This window comes from Eupeodes corollae, chromosome 3 (assembly GCF_945859685.1).
Source record: "Eupeodes corollae chromosome 3, idEupCoro1.1, whole genome shotgun sequence".
Taxonomy (NCBI): domain Eukaryota; kingdom Metazoa; phylum Arthropoda; class Insecta; order Diptera; family Syrphidae; genus Eupeodes; species Eupeodes corollae.
Genome location: NC_079149.1, coordinates 135444327 through 135466220, shown reverse-complemented (window position 1 = coordinate 135466220; position 21894 = coordinate 135444327). Strand labels below are relative to the sequence as shown.

Below are 21894 nucleotides of genomic sequence, written 5' to 3'. Positions count from 1 at the left end.
CCCGAGCAACAGTTTATCCGTCTAGATTTTATTAAAGGTATTAAAGGAACATGCATTGGGTAAAATGCAAGCAGCATACAACAATCTATATGGTTACATATAACATCTCTGGCTAAAAGAATAAAAGATTGTTTCCTTCTTATTTGAAAAGTTTTTAAAGCTAAAAGTAAGCACCTCTGGTTATAGGAGGGCATAATATTATCTACCCAGTTCAATTTACGTAGAGCCTATCTAGTGAATTTACTCTGAACAGCTTCTATTCTATTAATGCTTACTGCATATACTGTTCACCAAATGAAACTAGCATATTCTAACGATGATCTCACCAATGAGATATACATTACATTACATTACATTTCACACTACTCTGCAAATAAATGTGCAGAGTAGAGAACACAGCACCTTGAGCAACTAAGGCTATGTAAGGTGATAACAACACAAGACATTAATACAAGACAGAAGGACAGAAGAGAAAGAACAACAGAAAGAAAGAACACATGACAACAGCACGCAGTAGGTTTCGAGACGGTCCCCCATCTTTCTACTAACCACGCTCACTGATGCTTGATTTCGGTGATCGATGGGAACCGAAGCTTTATCAGTGACTAGGCCGTTGCCTCAATGAGATATAAAGCATTCTTAAAGTACGCGGATCAGTAAATTCCTTTGAATTTCTCATTAGTCGTAGTGATCATTAAAAGTTAACTTCCTATCGAAAACAACACCTGAATCCTTAAAAACCGAAACCTTATCAAGGCTTGTATTATTAACCTTATATTCAAAGTGAATAGGGTTGCGTGATCTACTATAACACATTTGCTTACACTTGATGATATTGAGATGAAGGCAGTAATCTTAACACCACGTACAAATACAATTGAGGTCATCTTGCAAAAAGATTGCAATCAAGTTTGTACGTTTGTGAATTTACAAATCTTCAGCAAATAGTAAATTTTCAGAAAATTTGACGAATTTGGGAAGGTCGTTTATAAAAAAACAAACAAAAGTGGTCCGAGATGGCTTCCTTGTGGAACCCCTGAAAAGTTATAATTCGTTCTACGTATGATCTGTTAAATATTGATCTAACCAATTTAATAATTGAGAATGAAAACCAAGATGGTCTAGTTTTTTTAATAACACGTCATGCTCTACCCTATCAAATGCCTTTGAAAAGTCGGTGTATATGACATCAACTTGCTTTCGTTTCGTTTCAAACGTGTGAAAAAAGAGACAAGTAAGTTGTAGTTGACCGTTTACTCACAAACCCGTGTTGATTGCCTGAAATCCCTTGCCTCATATTTTCATAAATCCTTTTTTTGACAATGGCTTCAAAAATGTTTGGAATAGTTTGAAGCCTTGAAATCAATCTGTAGTTAAAGACATCCTGCTTTGAGCCTGTTTTATGAATTGGCGTAATGACTGAAGTTTTCAAAGTATCTAAGAACTGACCAAGACTGAGCGATAAATTAAATAATTTTAAGAGGTTTAGAAAGACCATCATGCCTATTACCGATGTCGTTTCGTTTTTTCGACGACTCTCGTTATCTCTGTCGTGTCGTTTTTTACGTGGCATTTCATAAGTTCTACGACGCGACGAATTTGTAGCATTTGTCAAAATGAAATTAAAGTCTAAATAAAAAATCATTGTTCAATGTTTAACAGATGCGGTTTTATTAAATTATTGGTAAATAAATAAGTAATTAAAATGATAAGTATAGAAATGTATTACAACACGAATAGCGATAGTGATGATGATGAAGAAGGTGATGTGCGAAGTGCTTCTAAATAGGAAAGGGAGGCTTCTGCGTCTGCGTCTACACCTGCATCTGTAGCCTGAGTTCGTGTTGATGTATGTCCGGATGTAGTCGTCAAAGTATTTGGAAGTAAATTGGGCTGTGATACACGAATTGGATTTCCGTTTGGGTTTAACCACTATTTGTATTTAAGCAAATTTGCTACCGCATCTTTCAGCGGAGATAAAGTTTGCAATTGGTTTAGACCTCCTCCAGTTGCTTTTATTTATTTTGAATTGTATATTATTTTCTTCTTCACTCTGAACTTTAAGTCTGCAGAAACCTAATTAAAGTAAACATTAAAACATTTTTTACATTAATGAAATAAGCGATTCAAACCTTTTGCCAACCATCCCCATCTCTTACTGTAGGACTCTTGCTGTTCAGCTGCTCAGCTATGGAATTCCATTCCCTTTTTATGTCAGTTTTGTTGATACCCTTAAAAAAATCCCCTAGCCAAGTGCTCGTTGCTCTCCATTATATCAACGAGGTTTGTTAATTTCAACTGCAAATGTGAACAAATATTTTGTTTTCATCTATCGCAAATACTTTTGCATTGTTTAAAAATCTGCTACAAATTCGTCGTGTCCAAGAACTTCTGGAATGCCACTTAAAAAACGACACGACAGAGAAAACAGGAGACGTCGAAAAATCGAGACGACATCAGTAATAGGCATGATTGTGTTATTTACCTTATCTTGTATTGCATATTCAGTAGAGGACGAAGAGAATTGAAAATATGAATGAATAAAACACATTTAAGTCTTTTTTTTTAATCCTTTGAAAGATTATATTTTTTTTTATACCTCTTTTATTTCTTTAAATATTTTTAATTTGTTTTTTTTTTTTTTCTTTAAGTATTGCTTTCACAAAATCTCATTAGTTTGCTTATTTAGTTTAAATTTGATTGTTTTTCAACTTAAGAGTTATAATGTATAATAATATTGTGCTAGATATTGTTTTTTTTTCTAGAATTTGTTTTTCTTTAAATATATAAAATTATGACTTTGTTCACAAAATGTTTTTGTTTTTTTGTTTTTACTTTTAGTAAAAAGAAAAAGAGAAGTATTTGAAGATATTAAAAATTAAACAGAGTTATTTTTAATTTAAAAAAAATTATAAAAAAAAAACAAAAAAAAGTTAATAATTTAAAATTCTTACAAAAAAAAACACAATTAATGTTAGATCTATTTTCCACACCGTCATTCTTGTTACTCCAAGCTCCAGGTCCATCCGTTTCGATATCCACAATTTCTTTTTTTGTTTAACTGTACAAAGATCTCCCCCACTTGGGTTGCGTGCAATTTAAGTGTGTGGTTGTTTTGTTAATGGGAATCTACCCCCCCTCAAACTACTGGACAGTCTTTTGGAGGTTTTTGTTTTTGTTTTGTTTTTAATTGTAGTATAGGTATTTTATATTAAGAAAAAACATAATTGAAGGGTAAAACATGATTCTTTTGAGGGAGTAAAGTTGTCTATATAATTCATATATTATATAGGATGCAGTTTGGTCGTGTGTACGGTGAGGGCACTCCGTTGGGTGAAGCGCTTGTCGCAGTAAGGGCAGGCGTATGGCTTCTCTCCCGTATGGGTGCGAATATGTTTGGTGAGGTAATCTTTGACGCTGAATGCCTTGTTGCAATAGACACATCGAAAAGGCTTCTCCCCTGTAAAAAATACAACAAATATAAAAATTTAAGTATTTGTATCTAAGGTACATTAATGATGTTCTCGACACTTAGATTTGAAAATGAATAATTATGAAGTGAAATAAATTGATGGAAGTATTGAATGAAAATTAATATTTGAAAGAACATTTATAAATGTAAGAGAAAAATTAAAAACAATCCCGGTTTTGTAACACAATGGTCTACGATGTTGGGTATGATAATGATTTTTAATAATGACATAATTCACTTCTTCAAGAAACTTAGCAAGTCCTTGAATTTCTCGGTGGATCTAATGGATAAATCCTCAATTGGGTTAAGTTATGGAAAAATGTTTATAATATAAAAAGCTCTAATAAACTTAGTTTTATAGAATTAAAAAGACACTTTTGATCCTCTGGGTGCTTCAAAAAAGTAGGGGATTGAACGAGATTCCTTGCTTCTCTTTACTTTTCTAGCAGAATTCTTTATAAGTTACAGTAAGCTTAAAGAAATATTTAAGAATAATATGGTATAACAATCAGTCGCTAAATGGCTTCAGTATGTCTCATCTTATTTCAACAATTTCAACCTAACTTAACTTAATTTAGCAATTAGATTCATTGATATGAGTTTTGCTTGACAGCTCTTTATTGTTTTTTTATAATATACAGGCCCTTTATATGTTTAAATTTAACACAGTGCGAGCATTAGGAAAATAGGGAAGGATTTAAAAGGAGATACCGGTGCACATTGGTCTTAAAGTTCTGAAAATGGGAGGGAAAAACAGAGTTGGCTAAAGCATTCCACATTCTCGATGTGCGATTTAAGAAAGAATCTCTATACTTGACAGTACGCCCGAAATTGAGTAAACTGAAAAGAATTCCTGGAAGTGCGAGTATTACGGCTGAATCGTCGTGGAATGCAACTGGCTAATTCAACAGAACATTGTTTGTAAAAATATCGATAAAACAACGAAAGGTATGAAACATTGCGGCGGCGGTGTTCTAGCGATGTAAATGTTTCCATTATAGTTCTATTGCCTACCATTTTTAAAGCCCTTTTTTGTATTTTATCCAAGAGACTTAAACTTGTTTTAGGGGCACCTGCCCAGATATGCGAATTATATTCCAGCATTGACAGATGAAGGCTTTGTAAATTACAGCCAGATAAGAAGGGGTGACAAATTTCTTGAACCATCGGAGAAGTCCTAAGCATCTGGCAGCATTTTTGGCAATATCAAATGTATGATCACTCCATAAAAGGTGATCTGTGACACACATGCTAAGTACTGATAGTTGATTAGTTTCTTGGATGCAAGTGCCACTCATAGATAGTGGCATCGGGGTTGTGTTACGCTTTAACGACCGGAGACAGCATTTAGTTTTCGAAGCAGACATAAGATCATTTATGAATATAAGAAAGAGTCATTATTTTAAGAATTTCATCCAGTACAACTTGTATTGAACGGCTAGAGGTAATTTCTAATCCAACGAAAAAGAGATTCATCAATACCAACAGCACGCATTTTCGATAAGAGAGCATGTTGCCAAACTCTATCAAATGCTTTTGAAATATCAAGTGTAAAGATTTGTTCCACTGTTCGGTGAGATGAATCATGAGATCGCCAGTGGACCTATTGCTACGAAAGCCATACTGTCGGTCATTAAGAAGCTTCCGTTCTTCGAGATATTTTTTGGGCTGATAATTAAACAGCGTTTCTATGAACTTGAAAAAAAGGGACGAGAGTGCTATTTGGGTCTGAATGTTCGAAATAACAATTTATCTTAATCGAATGAAAGAAATAAATAAATAATAATTACAAAGTAAATAAACTAAATAGACCTCTAACACTTCTAAGCAAAGCGCAAACGACAGGAAATTAGGAAATGATGCAAATACAATGCATGGTAGAGAAATGGCTTGTTTTTTAAATAATTCTAGCACTATCTATAGTTACGTTAGGAAAACAAAACTGGTCTCAATTAAGAGGGGAAAAATGCATACTTGGTTTGGTAACATAAAGATTCACCGCTTACTTTTCAGTTCAAGAATATGCTTAAACCGTTGAGCAATTTTTGCATCGAAAGGATTTTAAAATTTGCCAAGTACGCTTATTTGGTACACATTTCGTGTTATCCGTCAAAAACCATACAGAATTTCTAGGAAACCGGTTCAGGGTTAAAGAAAAACCTTCTGGTGCAAGCATACGGACTAGTTGCATGTAATTTCATTACAGGCTTCAATGATTACGATTGTGGCTAGTTGAAGGTTGAAGGAATTAAAAAAAAAAAAAATTAATCAACATTACGAGACTGCGTAACTAGACACTTTTCTTGTTATTAAATTTGAGCAGAGCACAGAATAGGGCTTAAGCATGTGGAGTATGCTCTCAGCAGAGTTGGATCAGAGTGCCCCGAATTAATTATGAAACATAAGAAAATAAATAAATTAGGTAACACAACAATCCATTGAGAAGAAAAAGAGCCTAGTGACTTACAATTCTCATTTATGAAACATACATGAGAGTAAAACTGACAACAAAACAGAAGAACAGCGAAGAAAGAACAACAGACAGAAAGAACACATGACAAGAGCACGCGGCGGAAGGTTTCGAGACAGTCCATCATCCGTCTGCTAACGGCTGATTGTTAATTTCGGTCATCAATGGGAACCGATGCTTTATCAGTGACTAGGCCGTTGCCAATAACTAAATTATTATTCGTTACTAAATAAAAAGGAAGGATATCGCTGGCTTTGAAATTAGCAGCGGTCAGCTCCTTACTTTATCTGGTCGGCCTTCATTCAGAGCTCATTTACGACGCTTAATAGGTACACTTGAGTGAAAATCCAAATTGTTTTGATTTTTACACATTTTTACACAGTTTACCGGTTTGAGCTTAAAAGTAGTCACAGGGGACCTGCTATGTAACTCCATTCTACTTTTGATTCTATTCGAAACTCGTTTCCGATTCTACTTTCAAATCGTACTACGTATGAAAGTAGAATCGGATGCCGGTTATACCAACTTATTTTTTTTTTTTAAATTGTACTTTCGAACGAGTATCGAGCTGTTTGACAGTTTTGAAAACAAAACAAAAATAAAACATCAAATTTTTCGATAAGAATAATTATTACAAAAATGGACACCGGTGGTATTTGGTTTAATTTGCATAATTTCCATAGAAGCGGCTATTCGGGCTATTGTGACTAAATTTCGGACCAAATTTACATTTTTTGGACATAAACCACCAACACGCTTACATAGAGTGCGAACAACGTGTAAAATTTTGCGGAAGGATATACATACATAGGTGTGATGCCTTTCAAAATACAGCTGCTGCAAGAATTGAAGCCAAACGACCTACTGCAGCGTAAAATTTGGTAAATGGGCTCTTGGAAAGTTGGCCGAAGATCCACTTTTTTGCCGAAATTTGTTTGGGTTAATGGATACGTAAATAAGCAGAATTGTCGGTTTTGGAGTGAATATCAGCCAGAAGCATTAAAGCTAGCTACCAATGCATTTAATTCTGAGATACCGGCCGAAATGTAGGAAAGAATATGGCAAAATTAGACTAAACGGTTGTACCATTTGAGACGCAGTCAAGGTCAACATTTGTATGAAATAATCTTCAAACATTGAATGATATGGACCGTTCTATCGATTCAAATAAAGATTTCATGCATTTTTCTGATTTGTATGTGTTTTTTTTGTTTTAAAAACTTTCCTATAGCTTTTAAAAAATCAACGTATTCTTAATAAACTTTTGTTTTCTTAAGATCTATCGTCTTCCTAAAGACGATTTTATGTTCTTACTTAACACCATATCATCCGACATCACTATTCGCAGAAGACAAAATGCTGTTCCGATTATCATTAAGTTATCAGCAGCATTGAATTCTTTGGCAACAGGAGGGGTTACCGAAACCAAATCGGTGGTGACAAGAACACTGAAATTGCACAGCAAACCATGTCAAAAATACTTGCTGAAGTTTTGACTTCAATCAAAAGAGTCATGTACCCGTTGATGCAGAGTTTTGAAATTATTGAGGAAGAGAAACAAAGTGCAAACGCTATTTTTGGCAAAAATAACGAATTCCCGGTGTATTCTACATTTTACTTAAACTCGCAAGCACATTTGATGTAGGGTGATTGTTTTCGATTTTGCCTTGTTTTGAATTCTACTTTCGAGTAACGTAGTTCCTCAATTGTTCGAAAGTTCATAAAAATATATTTGGCACTACTAGAACTATTCGATTTTCGATTTTTGGTTCGAAAGTAGTCAAATAGATACATAGTACCAATTTTTCGAATTCGAGCAATTTCATTGTAGAATCAAGTTACATAGTAGCGCCCCAGATATTTTTTTGATTCCTCCGAGCTTGAAAAACAAAAACAGCTGCCGTATCAAAAAAAGGACATCATTTGATTGACGTTATTTTAAAAACTTGCAAACTACAAAAATAAATGAAACAATACAAAAATCTTTTTAACGACACTAAGATCGCATTCTCAACTTGATTACATATGTATAAGTTCAAGGGTTAGCAAATCAGCATCTCTGGAAGTGCGAGTACCGAATATTTGAATAAAACATTGTTTTTGCCATGGCGCAGAAATTGTAAGGATCTGTTATATTGTTTCGAAAATGATCCGCAAACGTTAATTCTACTTTTTTCAATGATGATTCATTTTGGAAATAATTTTTAACAAATTGTTCAAGGGCCGTAAAAAAAAGTACAAAAATACGAAAAGAATGAAATGATCGTATTTCAAAGTATTTGGAAAACGAAGTTAACCAAAAACAAAATTTTAAAAAATAACGAAATGCAGAGCAAATAGAACGAAACAATAGGCACTCACAGAAACGTTACTTTGGTAACCATTATCGAGAGCAGAGGAAAATTTAATCTAGACGTGGAAAAAAAATAAATAAATTGGGTGGCGCAACAGTCCGTTGAAAACTAGGGCCTAGTGACTTACAACTCTCAACCATTCCGGTGTGCGGGTACTTTTGTCGGGAAGAAATTAACAAATTCTCCAAGAGTATTCTTGTCATGAAAAGACGTGGCAATACTCAAGAAAAAAAAAACCGTCTATATTTTTGAGTGGTTCAGGGACTTGACCACTGCCATAGAAATGTAAACTACAAATAGTTTTAAGAAAAGCTAAAAAAAACACCTAAAATGCCCAAACATATCTCTTCAAGTGTGTAGAAGGTTTTATGTTACTCTTGTTTAATTCACTTGCAAAAACATTAAGAGGAGATTATAGAATTTATTGGGCATAAGCATATTGAACATTCGACTTAAAGCGAAAGTTTTAGAAAAATCCAAGAAGTCGTAATATTTAGAAAAGTAGACTTCAGTGCTTAAGCAAAGAAAATATCTCTTTTCCCTTTGAAGTGACCATAAACACAAAAGCTACGATTTGAGTTATTTGATGTTCTCTTTGAATCGAACACGCAATTCGCTATTCTTAACGAGGGCTCATAAAGTCATAAACTGAAAGTTGTTAAAAATTGTATATTCTTAATAGAAGCAGGAGGCATGGACCTCAATGTGTGAAATTGGGAAAACATCCTAGGGAACGAACTTTTTGCAAAATCCTTAACTAAGTTCCACTCAAAACATCGTTTCAATTTATATTCAAGAATTTAAGAAATCGAAAATAAAATAGAGAAAACTGGGCATACAAAATTCAGAACTAACGAATAGAGGAACAAACCCAAGTCTTGAATATATAAGTGGCATCTGCAATTCAGTCTTTTTCGAAATAAAATAAAAAAGTTGAGAAAATCAACATGACGCGATTGATTTTTCGTCTTTTTATGCCTATGAAAGCTCCTTTTGATTTTGCTTCAACGGTTTGGGGAATTTTTTAAAATCACTTGAAGCGTTTGGATGAAGAAGGCGGTAGGTGACATTTTTTCGATCTTCGTTTTTTTCGAAATATGAGGATGCCTTGCGAAAACTTAAATTTCTGTCCAAACTACGTTGCGCTACGATTCGTATTTTCTTATGTAGCGCTTTTATTTTTGGTACAAAAGGGTTACTAACTTCTAATCAAGAACCTTCTAACACGCAAGTTCCCTCACATGATAGAAGTGGTAAGTCGCCAAAAAAAAAAAAAATTAAAAATCCATTCAAATGAAAACGAACAGGGAAACGAATATATCATAGCAAAAGGGAGTATTGTTAAAAAAAAGGAACCTATTTCTGGAAACTTGTGCGGAAGTGATAACTGTCGTTATTCTTGTTCCGAAAAAATAAATTTTGGGCAAGGATTGGCACTTTTTTAAAGCTTTTATTCACTCGACATTAATGCCAAGAACGTTCTACTGTTTAAAAGCATAACAAATCGAGTTAAGAAAAATACCCTTAAGCAAAGAAACTTTCCATATGAATACCATGTTACAGTCGGCACAAATTCCATACGAGTTTGCAAAAGTGCAATGTGTTCCTTATTTCAAATTGGAAAGAAAAAATTGGACGTACTTCAAAGCAATATGAACAGCTGTGAGTTCGCTCCACCTTCGGATAAAAGAGGTCAGCATTTCAAACGACCAAACAAAATATCCGATCATGTAGTCGACTATATTTTGGAGCATATTAACCAATTTCCAGCCGAAGAATCGCTCTACTCAAGGAACAAAAACCCAAATAAACTTTATCTCTCACCTTGTTTAAATATATCTAAATTATATAGCCTTTACATCGAAAACCTTTACATTGAAAAGAGAAAAATTTCCAATATTTTGTTAGCTAACATTTTTACCGACAAATTTTTAACACGAAATTCAATCATGCTTTCCGCCTACCAAGAAGTGACACTTGTAACATTTGTGACTCTGGCAAAAGCTCAGCTAAACACCAAAACAGTCCGGATTCCAAAGTCAAAAAATTGACCGCGAAAAAGGCTCGGTCCGATCCTAACGTCTTATATATTACATTTGACCTCCGGCAAACAATGCCCTTACCAAAATTAACCACGTCTAAGGCATTTTACTTGAGGCAGATGTGGCTTTATAATCTAGGAATCCATGTCATTACTTCCGATGTGATGATGTCGTATATGTTAACCTGGACCGAAGATGTTACAGACAGAGGAAGCATCGAGGTAATGAGTGCACTGTATACAGTCTTCCAAGAATGTGAAATTGCCAAAAAGAGGAAACATGTGAGTCCTTTTTTAGACGGAATATTTTGATCTGATTGACCACAAATTTCCTGAAGTTGGCCATACTTATCTTGACAGTGACAAGGATTTTGGAAGAATCGAAAAAGAGTTACGAAAAAACGAAACCATTTACACTGCTGAGCAATACCGACACATAATAAAAAGTGCCAGCAAAAAAAATACCGTTATAATTGACATGGAGAACCACTTTCGATCATTAGAAAATCTTCCAGCAAAACTAAACGTTGAAAATGTTACAAAAAACATATCGAATGAAAAAATCAATTTCGTTGATAGCGTTAAATGACTTAGAATAAACAAATATGGATCCTCTTTTAATAAGGAATGCTACAAGGAAGATGCTTTATTCAATGAAGCTGTTATACAGCGTGACCGACCACACAAAGATGCCCATATTTCTTTTTGAAATAACTCCAGAACCAAAGCACGTACAACAACGATACAAATTTTATTCGAAAATTCAGTTTACACAAATTATTTATGAAATATTACATCCATTAAATGATGCCCGTTTTGGCTTACACAATTGTTTAATCTTTTGACAAAATTTTCGAAGACATTTCTTAACATTTCCGGCGTAATCTCAGAAATTTCTTGTCGAATGCGCGCTTTTAAATCCTCCAAATCACGTACACGAGTCGTGTCGACACGTCCTTTCAAATATCCCTAGAGGAAAAAATCCGGAACCGTAATATCGGGAGAACGAGCCGGCCAAGCGAAATCTGTCGATCGAGAGAGTAAACGAATACCGAACGCTTTTTTCAACAGAGCGAGCGTTTCGCAGGCAGTATGGCACGTCTCACCATCCTATTGGAATATTGTCCGACTCAAACGACGTCTACGGCGAAGTTCGGGGGAAGGAAGTTGCTTAACATGTTTCTGTACCGCTCTCCGTTTACCGTTCCATCAAAAAATTAGGGACCGACAAAGCCCCACTCCGCTACCGCGCACCAAACCGTCACATGCTGGCTGTACAACTGCTTTTCGTGTATCCAGACTGGGTTATCTTCGGCCCAATACCTGAAGTTTTAATTGTTTACGGCGCCGGAGAGCTCGAAATGAGCTTCATCGCTCATTAAAAGATTACCCAAAATGATCTCACCATCTGCCAATTTTCCAAGCATTATCTGAGCGAAGAGTAAACGTTGTCTGTAGTCGGTATCTTTCAATTCATGGGTTATCATGAGCTTGTACGGGTGAAAATTCAAATCTTTGACCAAAATTTTACGCACTGATTCCTTTTTAGGCCCAAAGAAGAAGCGTGTCGTCGCGCTGAACGCCGCGGACTAACCTGAAACGCTTTACGGACTCTTTCAATGTTTTCAGCCGTACGGACCGTTCTCGGCCCGAAAGCTTCTTATCGGTTGCCTTGGCGGATTCACGAACATTTTGAAATCATCTGTTGACAGTTTTCCATGAAGGCACGCATTTATGATGAGGAACTTTGAACTGACGCCGGAAAGCACGTCGTACTTTTACATACGAATTTTCTCGAAAATATAACTCGAAGCAAAATGCTCGTTCTTTATTGGTATAACTATCCATGACGACTGATAACAAATGAAAACAAATTTGTCATAGCAGTGTTATCACCGGAGCGAGACAAAAAAGAAATATGGGAATCTTTGTGTGGTCACTTGTTAGAAAAAAACATCCGAATAGTTCCAGATAAAAACCAAGACTTTTTCGTCCGAGGAAAAAAGATAAAGCAGCTTTCTGTTGAGAAAATAAAAATTTAAAGGAACAAATGATGTTCATAACAAGGGAACACCACAGGTTTTATGAAAAAGCTTTTTCGGAACCATGCGAACAAAAAAACAACTTTTCAAAATAAAAAAGATCAAAAAATGAATTTTGTTACTTAATAAGCTTTTTTGATTCGAGCCTCTCTAGGCAATACAATCGCAACAAAACACGTGAGTAGGGGAACACCCCAGGGTGGTGTTCTTTCGCCTCTTCAATGGCTTCTGGTCATGGATACAATTCTCGTTAAATTAGAGAGATGTGGAGTGAAGGCGGTAGCCTACGCGGATGATTTGGTGCTATTGGTGTCAGGAAAGTACACCTCTGTGATTAGTGAAATCACGGAGTCAGCTTTGAAGAAAGTTAGCAACTGGGCCACGAGTTGTGGACTAGGAGTTAACCAAAGTAAAACTGAACTGTTGCTCTTTACCACCAAAACTAAAGTACCGCCCTTCACGCTACCTCGACTCAACGGTCAAATCCTATCATTGTCTTCTAGTGCAAAATATTTGGGAGTTATACTCGACCCTAAACTAAACTGGAAACTAATTATTGAAGTACGGGTTAAGAAGGCCTGTGTAGCCTTCTACGCCTGCAGCAACACTTTCGCCAAAAAGTGGGGACTTCAGTACGCCCTATCTTAACATATGGTTCGATTGTGTGGTGGCCTGGTCTTAGCAAAGCCTATAACATTAAGAAGGTTCAGAGAACAGCTTGCGTGGGCACCACAGGAGCCATGCGTACTTGCCCAACGGACGCCTTAAACGTTAATTTGGATCTTCTATCAATCGACCTTTTTATTAAATACATAGTTTCCTGCAGCGCTATTAGGCTGAAGCAATCAAATAGCTGGTTGTCAAAACCTTATGGTCACAGCAACACTACGAAATTAATTCCCTCAGATATTATCTGGATAGACACTGACTACTGCACTCCTACTTTGAACCTTAGTAAGGGTTTTAAGGTTATTTTCCCATCGAGAGAAGATTGGGAGGATGACATTGGTCGATAGGTTTCGACACAACCATCTTTACTGACGACTCAAAGATGGAGTGCGGAGTTGGTTCTGGGATCTTTTCTGAGTCCCTAAATGTAGCCAAATCCTTTAGGCTTCTTGACTTTGCTAGCGTTTTTCAAGCTTAACTGCTGGCAATAAGGGAGGCATGTAAGATACTTAAACAAAACCCAAACCAAAATCGAAATGCGGCTATCTTTACAGACAGTCAGGCAGCTGTCAAAGCCATTAACTCGGCCATATCCTCATCTAAATTGGTCCAGCAATGTCGCGATGAGCTTGCGAGCCTGAATATTAACCTTGGTGCCACCCTGGTCTGGGTTCCGGCGGGCCATAGTGGTATCGTGGGAAATGAACGGGCTGACGAGCTAGACAGGCAAGGATCGGCCCTTAATAGCTCACTTGCGGAAATGGTTAACATTCTTCTTGGTGCTATGAAGGGTAAAATCTTTTCTATCTACCAAACTGAATCAAACCGAAGGTGGAGCAATTTACCCAACTGCATTATATCAAGGAAGATATGGCCCACCTATAATAAAACCCGTACAGACGTTCTTCTATGCAGGCCAAGGCAAGACATAGCCAGGGTTGTTGCGGTTTGAACCGGACATTGGCCTATAGGAGTTCATGCAGAGAAGTTGGGTATCTCTTACAACACCTTTTACCGTAGCTGTAGTGACCAAAGAGAAAGTGAAACGATAATCCATTTCCTCTGCAAATGTCCTGCTTTGGCAAACACCAGAATGAAATGCTTTGGAAAAACATTCTTTCAATAACTCGATGAGCTATCTGAGACAAAGATTAGAGACCTTTTTTCTCAATGCGACAAAATGGCTCTAACATTATCGCTATGAAGCTTCTCTATTAATCTATCCCTTTCAATCAAAGGTCAAACGAGTTTTTGGTATCAAAACGGCGCACTACAGCGCTAATTGGATCTCAGGCTAGGTTGCCTTGAGATCGCCATTTCTACCTACCTACCTAAGCTTTTTGTGCAAGAAAGAGTTAAGTGCTCTTTTTCTGAACAATTTTGTTTTATTAAATATACCAAGCTACTGTAATGAAATAAAAGTAACATTGTTAAAAATTGGAATACGAAAAAAGTTCTCAACAAAAAAAGTCCTTATATCTCGAAATGTTGCAAATGTCATTTACCCCCTTCTTCATCCAAACGCTTCAATTTCAAAATGGAATACTGCAAGCAAATGTACTTATTTTTAAAATTCGATTTCCATCGAATCTGATAGTTCACCATTTCATGTAAGATGTGAGAAATATATCTTTTTTGTTTCTTGACAAGAATTCGATTTGTATATACTTTTTGAAAGGGTATGTTGGGACTTAAAATAATCCCAAAAAACTACAACTCTAACCACAATCTTCTGCACAAGAGATGTCACCTCTCTATCATCTCCTAAAAGACAATGAAGGTCACTTAGAAATGACTATCAACTTGGATGACGCATAAAACGACCCTTGACAGAAAGAAGAAAAAAAAACATTGACCTACGATAAATCATTAGATATTTCTTTTTTTGTTTTGAATAAAATAAAATGATTGAAATGAGCGAGAGTGGTTTTGTTTGCCCACCGAACCATGAGCTGAGAATGAGCAAGTTGTATTTAATTTATATAACAAAGCGAATTTCCACTCCCAATGCAATAAACGATGATAACTCGAAAATGAATAAGACAAATGACACACTTTAACACCCCTCCCCCTCCCCATTTCTCTAGTCGAAAAATTGGTTTAGTCATAAATTAACTTTTTTCCTTCTTTTTTTGTCATTTACAGTTAAAAAAAAGTAAAATTTGTTTTTTTTTTTTTGTTGTTTAAAAACAAAAATAACGACACATAATTATAAGAAAATGGTTGACATTTTTGTTTGGTTAAAAAATGTTTTAGATTTTGTTTGGATTGATTTTTTGATTTTTGAATAAATCCTCACCCGTGTGAGTTGTGATATGTTTGTTCAGGTAGTCCTTTACAGTGAACGCCCTGCCACAATATCCACATCTAAATGGTTTCTCACCTGTATGTATTCTAGTGTGCTGTTTAAGCGTGTTCGACTGTGTAAAGCACTTGCCGCAGTACGAACACGAGTAGGGTCGTTCTTTTGGCGTGTAACTGTGGAAGAGAAGAGAGAAGAAAGAGAACAAGAAGGAGAATTGTAGTTAGATTGGTTTGTTTTGGGGCCGAATTGAGAGGTTCGTCCTAACTCACTCTGCTTCTCCACTGTGGATCTTGCGGTGCATGGCCAGGGTGCCTTGGGTCTTGAACGTACGCGGACACTCTGGGCATTTGTGTCGAATCTTGTTGTTAGTATTGGCGTTGGCGTTGAGTGGAGGAGGAGGTGGATGTGGCCCTGTCCCCGACACCGGCGGCGGTGGCTTCACATCGTTCTCTTCCCTCCGAGGCTGAGGCGGGAGCGAAAGCGGAAGATGATGATAGGGTGACGGATTCTCCTGAATCACTGATGATGCCTCCTCTTTGGCGTCGGCTGCTTCCTCTTTGATCTTGGGCAGTCGTATCGTTAGGGGAGGCACTTTCGGCATAATGTCGACGTCGCCATCCTCATCGTCCTCCCCCATTGGTGGATAATTGTTCTGCATTGGCGGCTGGGGCTGCTCCAGATAGATGGGTTGGCCGACAGCAGCCATCGTACTGGCGGGGGATACGCCGCACGTATTGCCGCAATGGACGCACTTGTAGTCGCCGTCGATGGTGGTGATGCCATAGAGGCCGCACGACACGCACCGGGTGAAGCGGAACGCCTGGTGGGCGACGCGATTGTGCTCATCGAGCTCGGTTCCGGAAGAGAATTTTTCATCACAGCTGAGGCACGGATACTCGATGCGGTTGAGGTTGCTGGCGGCGAAGAGCATCTCAGAGGGGTGACAGGCGTGCATGTGCTCGGTGAGTATATTCTGCCGTGGGAAGCTCTGGCCGCACATAGGACAGAAGTGCGCGTCTATGCTGAGGTTGGGCAGAAAAGACGTTTTCAAGGTGTCTACTGCGGCAATGGTTGTTTCGTTGGGTCGCAAACGAAAGCCTTGCTCCTGCGAGGATTTGATCATTATGCCTGCGTCACCACCTGAAAAAATTAGATGGAAGAGTGAAGATCAAGGATAAATTGAACGGCCGCCCGCTGCAGGGCACAGCGCGGCAGCGATGGCTAGAGGCAACGCACGCGTCCATTTTTAGACTTGAATTTTGGCTTCGCCTTTGCCTTTGCCTATGGTCGTCGATGGCTTTGGCGTTGGCGCAGGGGGGATGACGACGGTGACGGCACACACGACCATCGGTCGTCTTCGTCTCCCGGGGGGTTGGGCGCGAAAACCTAACACCCGAGTCACCCGAGTGCGGAGCAACGCAATTTATTCATACTTACAATTAATTTTCGGATTGGTTTTTGTTCGTTATTCAGTTGGCTCAATCTATTTCATTATTTGGTTTTAGAAAAATATAATTTTTTAAAATTTTATTTTACAAATTTTCTGGTTGGGAAAATAAACTCTAAAATCTATTTTCTACAAAAACTATTTTTGACATTGGAGCTGTCAAGTGTGGGTTTTGTACAAAAATGGCCGCCGCGCAAATCTCCAAGGGATGTGTTCGCTCTGAATTTAGATGTGTTCGATTAAGTGATTTAATGTGGTTTTGGAGAACAAAAGAAACAAACCTGAAATTGCAGTTTCTCTGATAGAAACCGGTCAGGCCGGTGGTGGTACGTGCATTATGCGCAGTTGTTTTCCTGTTCGTTTTCTAAATACATTTCTGAAAAATTCAAACAACTTTCTTGTTTTATTTAATTTATTAACATTTTGCTTTTTTTCTTTGTGACATTTGTTGTCAGTTTTTAAGTATTTTGTATAAAATGTCAAATTAAACACAGAACTGACATTTTAAGTTTACAGGGTTACAATTCTAATTTCCACATCAAATTCATGAACTAAATCTACAAATTTTGACAGTTGCAGTCACGATAAACTTATCTGACTTATCAAGCCTAGTACATACTTCATCGTGAAGTGAACGTTCACCAGTGGAGAAAGTGAACTTTTGACATTGCTCACTGGTACACACTTGTGAGTACACGTTGTGAACATTTGACTTCAGCTTCACCAACAGTTCCCGTACATTTTGCACGTGAAATGCCCGTGAACGAAAACTCTCCACTTTGTTCTCCACTCAGCTTCACGAGCAAGTTCACGGGTGAACCAAAAACTGAAATTTGTATGGGTTCACGAGATGGTTCACAAGTATGTACTAGGCTTCAGGGTTAACGCATGTTTTCTGTCATCACATGAAGAATTTTGTATATTCAATTATCTTTGGATTTAATGTGGAACATTTCACTTTCCAATAAACTTGACTTGAATTTGGAGTAACTGACACTTCTGCAAATTACATTCAATGGAGGACCAACAGAATTAAATTGACACCTCAAAACGTGTTTAAGGATAAAGCCTAGTACATACTTGTGAACCATCTCGTGAACCCATACAAATTTCAGTTTTTGGTTCACCCGTGAACTTGCTCGTGAAGCTGAGTGGAGAACAAAGTGGAGAGTTTTCGTTCACGGGCAATTCACGTGCAAAATGTACGGGAACTGTTGGTGAAGCTTTGACATTTGGTTTCCGCATGTTCACAACGTGTACTCACAAGTGTGTACCAGTGAGCAATGTCAAAAGTTCACTTTCTCCACTGGCGAACGTTCACTTCACGTGGAAGTATGTACTAGGCTTAAGGAGGATGAGAAATAAAAGCCGAATCCTGCAAGAGTTTTTACATATCCTTGGAAAAAGTTTGTTGAATAATATTTATAGCAGGACAAGCGGAAGAAAATTGACATCTTTGAACGTGTTTAGGAATGGGTAAACAGAAACCTATACATACAGCCTTAAAAGGGCGTAAATCCAATTTGAAATAAACTCCACTCTTCACAATCAATTTAAATTTAAATTACGAATTGATAAGACAAAATTAACCTTTTATTTTTTCCTAATCTCTTCTTCCATTCAGCAGTGGATTTTTGTAACAGACAACTTTACGATCTTAATTTACAAAAATGTATCAAATGCAAAAATTAAGTTACAATCAATTGTTAGCGCAAATAAGAATTTTCTTAATCGTCAGATATTTTATGGTGGATCGACATTAATCTTCTCTTTTAAATCTGCACAAAAAGAATATAGAAATGATTTTTGTTACTCCATCCTTTTGAAAGTATATTCAGGAATACATTTTGACAGTTCAGAAAAAAACAGACAAGAGCAGTAAGAAAAGTCAAATAGACGCACGGAACATTTTACACATGGTGACATTTATTAATTTTCTTCCGTCTTTTGTTTTTAAATTTCTTTTCTCTTTTGCACTTATGTTGTTCGAAGTGTCACATGCATCCAATTTCATCGTGTAATTGCAGCATAGTGATAGTAGTCTAAAAATCTAGTACAGATTGTAGGAAGCACCATAATTCAGATCATGCTCATCTTTGTAAAGTTTCTTTATTACACATTCCGATTTTTATATAAATCTACCTTGCTCTCTATTTCTTCGCGATTATAGAAACAATACATGTTAATCCGCCATTAATTGTATCCTTCTTCGTATGAAAGGGGCCTTACCAATCACCTCCCATAATTCATTCCCTGAACTGGTGATTCCCATTTTTATAGCAACATTGTTTTTGTCTTTTTGTTTTTGTTTTGTTGACAGTTCAAAAATTCCTTTATTTACGTCGTCGTGTTATCGTCGCGAATTTTTGTCCAAAAAATAAAGAAATCAAAATATTAATAAGTTCCTCGAGATAATTTCAAAATATGGCTGAAGAAATCGATGAAAATGGTTTCTATCGTGAAGACTTCAGTACCAAATCCGACTGGGAGTCATTTAACGCACAACTAGGAGAGATTATTCAAGATTGGAATTTATCCGCCCCAGACAAGGGTCCACCACTCAAGAAAGACCAACTCTTCAATACCAATTGGAACATCAAAACCGAGACTTTGAAGTTGGGCAAGAAAGAATTCATTGTCAGTTATTATCAAGCTGAAATCCCGGAGGATGAGACCAAGGAATCTACGATCCCGGAGCAACCACAACTATTCTCTGACCTCACTTGTCTCGAGAATACATTCTGTCCTTCGGACACTAATGACACTCATCTTTTGGCCAAGTGGTATGGCTTGAGACGTTTTATTTTGGTGGAGCAAGCTCATGGATACATCTCTAATACAAATGACTGCAGCTTCTTTTTAAGCTCGGCCAATGTCGTCGCAGCGGAGTCAAACTCAGCCGTTCCCATATTCATTCCGGTCTTCAATCCGTCATGGAACTTCTTCCTCGGATCTTGGGTTGGCCAATCCGTGAGGATCAACTTTGATGTTGTGGCTTTGGAAAATGCTCTACCCTCATGTCAATACCTTTCTGGACTGCTGAACCTTTTCAAGGAGAAGCGAAACGGAGGCTCTAATCGGCCAGCTACGGTGTCGGTTCGTCAAACTTACGCTCTAGGGAACATCACAAAGTACACCCACAAAATGAAGGTTCCATTTTTTGTCAACCCAGCCGCGGAAAGTGAATCTCTTTTAGATGAGACTCCAATGGAGGGAACTTACTTTGTAGCCCTGCCATATGGCTATTTCAGTGATTCAAAGACCGAATTGTTGGTTCAATGCTGCTGGCCAGATATTGCCGAGAATGTTGCTCTTGACACGGCCAACTACACCGACTTTGTGGCATCGAAGGCTCATGCGTGGTCAGTTCGCGCTAAAACCAGAGCCAGAAGCTATTTGTCAAGTGCTCTTGACGATTATTTGGATCTCCAGAAAAGCATTCAAACGGTAGAGAGTTATGTTGGACGGAGTTATGGCAGTGCCACTGGAGACGAACCAAATCCCTTGGATCAACTTACCAAGTCGAAGTTTGATGTGACTGCTTCGCCCTTCAGGAAATGGTCACCTCAAAAGAAACTCGCTGGACCCATCAAGGACGCCGAGTTGTTGCAAATGATAAGTTATATCTTCCCGGATATGCAAGCAGAAGCTTTGTTTCCATATTCCAAGAATGCCAAGAACAAGGTAAATCAATAATTCTGAACACTTTTATTGGAAAACATGTTTTTGAAATGTTTATTTTTCTTTTAAAGTTCGATCCACTCCGTATTAAGTCAGCAGGATGTGATTCTTTGGTTGCGAGGTTGAGTTGTTTGTTGGCCACTTGCAATGCACATTTTGGTGGTAAGAGTGGAATGGCTCAGCTCTGGGCTAACTTTACTGAAGAACTACGATATCGATTGGATAATTGTTTGCAAATACCTGGGTGAGTTTATTGTTTGTTTTAATAATTAAATAATTTTATAGAGTGGAACCCTCATTCCGTCCATCTGTCTGTTTGTCCACGCCCCTACAGCCCTAACCATTGGGTCGATTGAGTTCAAACTTGAAATAAAAGTGGAATGAGTCAAATTAAAATATCGGAAAAATATTCCATTCCAACATCAGTGATTTTTAAATTTTACAAATCCAAAAAGTCTTTCCAAACGATTCTTCGAAGTGGTAGACCAAGAAAAACAACAAAATGGCAGTATTCTGAAATAATTTAATCAATTAAAAAATTACCCTTTTATATCATGAAAAAAAATACGACGCCAACTCGAACTGAGCGCAAGTCGGAGACGAGTTGTTGATGGTAGACTAAAATCTTTCAAAGCTGTAAAAAAGCCTTTCATTTCCACCAAAAACAAGCTGGCTAGAAAAAAAATTATTCCTGATGACCACATCAACTGGCACGTTAGAAAATGGAGGGACGTACTCTTTTTGGAGGAGTCAAAATTCAATTTCAAAGGTTCCAATGGCTTCCGTCGTGTTCGCAGACCAGCCAAAGAGGCGCTTAATCCACGTTACACTACGGAGGAGATAATGTTATGGACATGCGGACATTTTTGAGGGCCAATACGGCTAAGATGTGGTTTCAAGAAAACCTGATTGACGTGTTACAATGGCCAGCACAGTCCCCAGATCTCAGTTAAGATTAATTGCAATAGTAAAAACGATTTGTTTGATCAAATTTAATTGCCTTGGGAAAGTATCCCAAACATCATAATTAATTAATTGTCTCCATGCCTCTAAGATGTGCTAAAAACAAAACAAAAAATGAGGCTGGGATGCGACCCACACTGATAACTTTCCATCCCTTCTGTAGATTTGTTTTGCTTAAAAGTTTGTAGGTTTTCGAGTTGCGTTAAAAAAGAGCACTGAATATAACCACTTAGAATATTTTGCCTGGCTACGGCCATTATTTGACAGGAGTATTAGTTTACCATTTTTATTTATTACTTCCGTTCGCTTCTGCCATTTTCCATTCCTTATGAATACATTCACAAATATGTGTCTATTTACTTACATATGTAATTTGCGGACAGGGTTGCTATGTTTAGAACTAGTTTCATAGCCCAATTTAAAAATTTTTGTAGCCCAAAATCGGAGCCG

At 37.3% G+C, this 21894-nt stretch overlaps 2 protein-coding genes across 3 annotated transcripts in view; one reads left to right on the top strand and one right to left on the bottom strand.

The window, feature by feature from the left end:
- Nucleotides 1-3044: 3044 nt before the first annotated feature.
- LOC129951466 (chorion transcription factor Cf2) lies at nt 3045-16966 on the bottom strand. 2 transcript variants are annotated; one of them, XM_056063615.1, is made up of 4 exons: nt 16791-16966; nt 15623-16493; nt 15348-15526; nt 3045-3460 (listed from the first exon to the last, which is right to left on the bottom strand). In XM_056063615.1, the coding sequence occupies exons 2-4, from the start codon at nt 16474-16476 to the stop codon at nt 3285-3287; spliced, it is 1209 nt and encodes a 402-aa protein (XP_055919590.1). In that variant the 5' UTR covers nt 16477-16493; nt 16791-16966; the 3' UTR covers nt 3045-3284. The 2 variants fall into 2 exon arrangements, with proteins under 2 accessions (XP_055919590.1, XP_055919591.1); XM_056063616.1 differs by having other exon boundaries at nt 15432-15526; nt 16791-16965.
- A 2152-nt stretch (nt 16967-19118) lies between these two features.
- The window catches only part of LOC129952885 (rab3 GTPase-activating protein catalytic subunit), a 60036-nt gene continuing 57260 nt past the window's right edge, over nt 19119-21894 (top strand). Inside the window, exons 1-2 of the mRNA XM_056065816.1 lie at nt 19119-20484; nt 20553-20725. Of these exons, the coding sequence (XP_055921791.1) occupies nt 19225-20484; nt 20553-20725 (1433 nt within the window). The 5' untranslated portion in view covers nt 19119-19224. The remainder of the gene's footprint in view (nt 20485-20552; nt 20726-21894) is intronic.

Coding starts and splice junctions, on each gene's coding strand:
- LOC129951466 (XM_056063615.1), bottom strand. CDS start 16,476: ATGATCAAATCCTCGCAGGAGCAAGGCTTTCGTTTGCGACCCAACGAA. Junction 15,527..15,622: donor ATCCACAGTGGAGAAGCAGA/GTGAGTTAGGAC, acceptor TCTCTTCCACAG/TTACACGCCAAAAGAACGAC. Junction 3,461..15,347: donor ACATATCACAACTCACACGG/GTGAGGATTTAT, acceptor TATTTTTTACAG/GGGAGAAGCCTTTTCGATGT.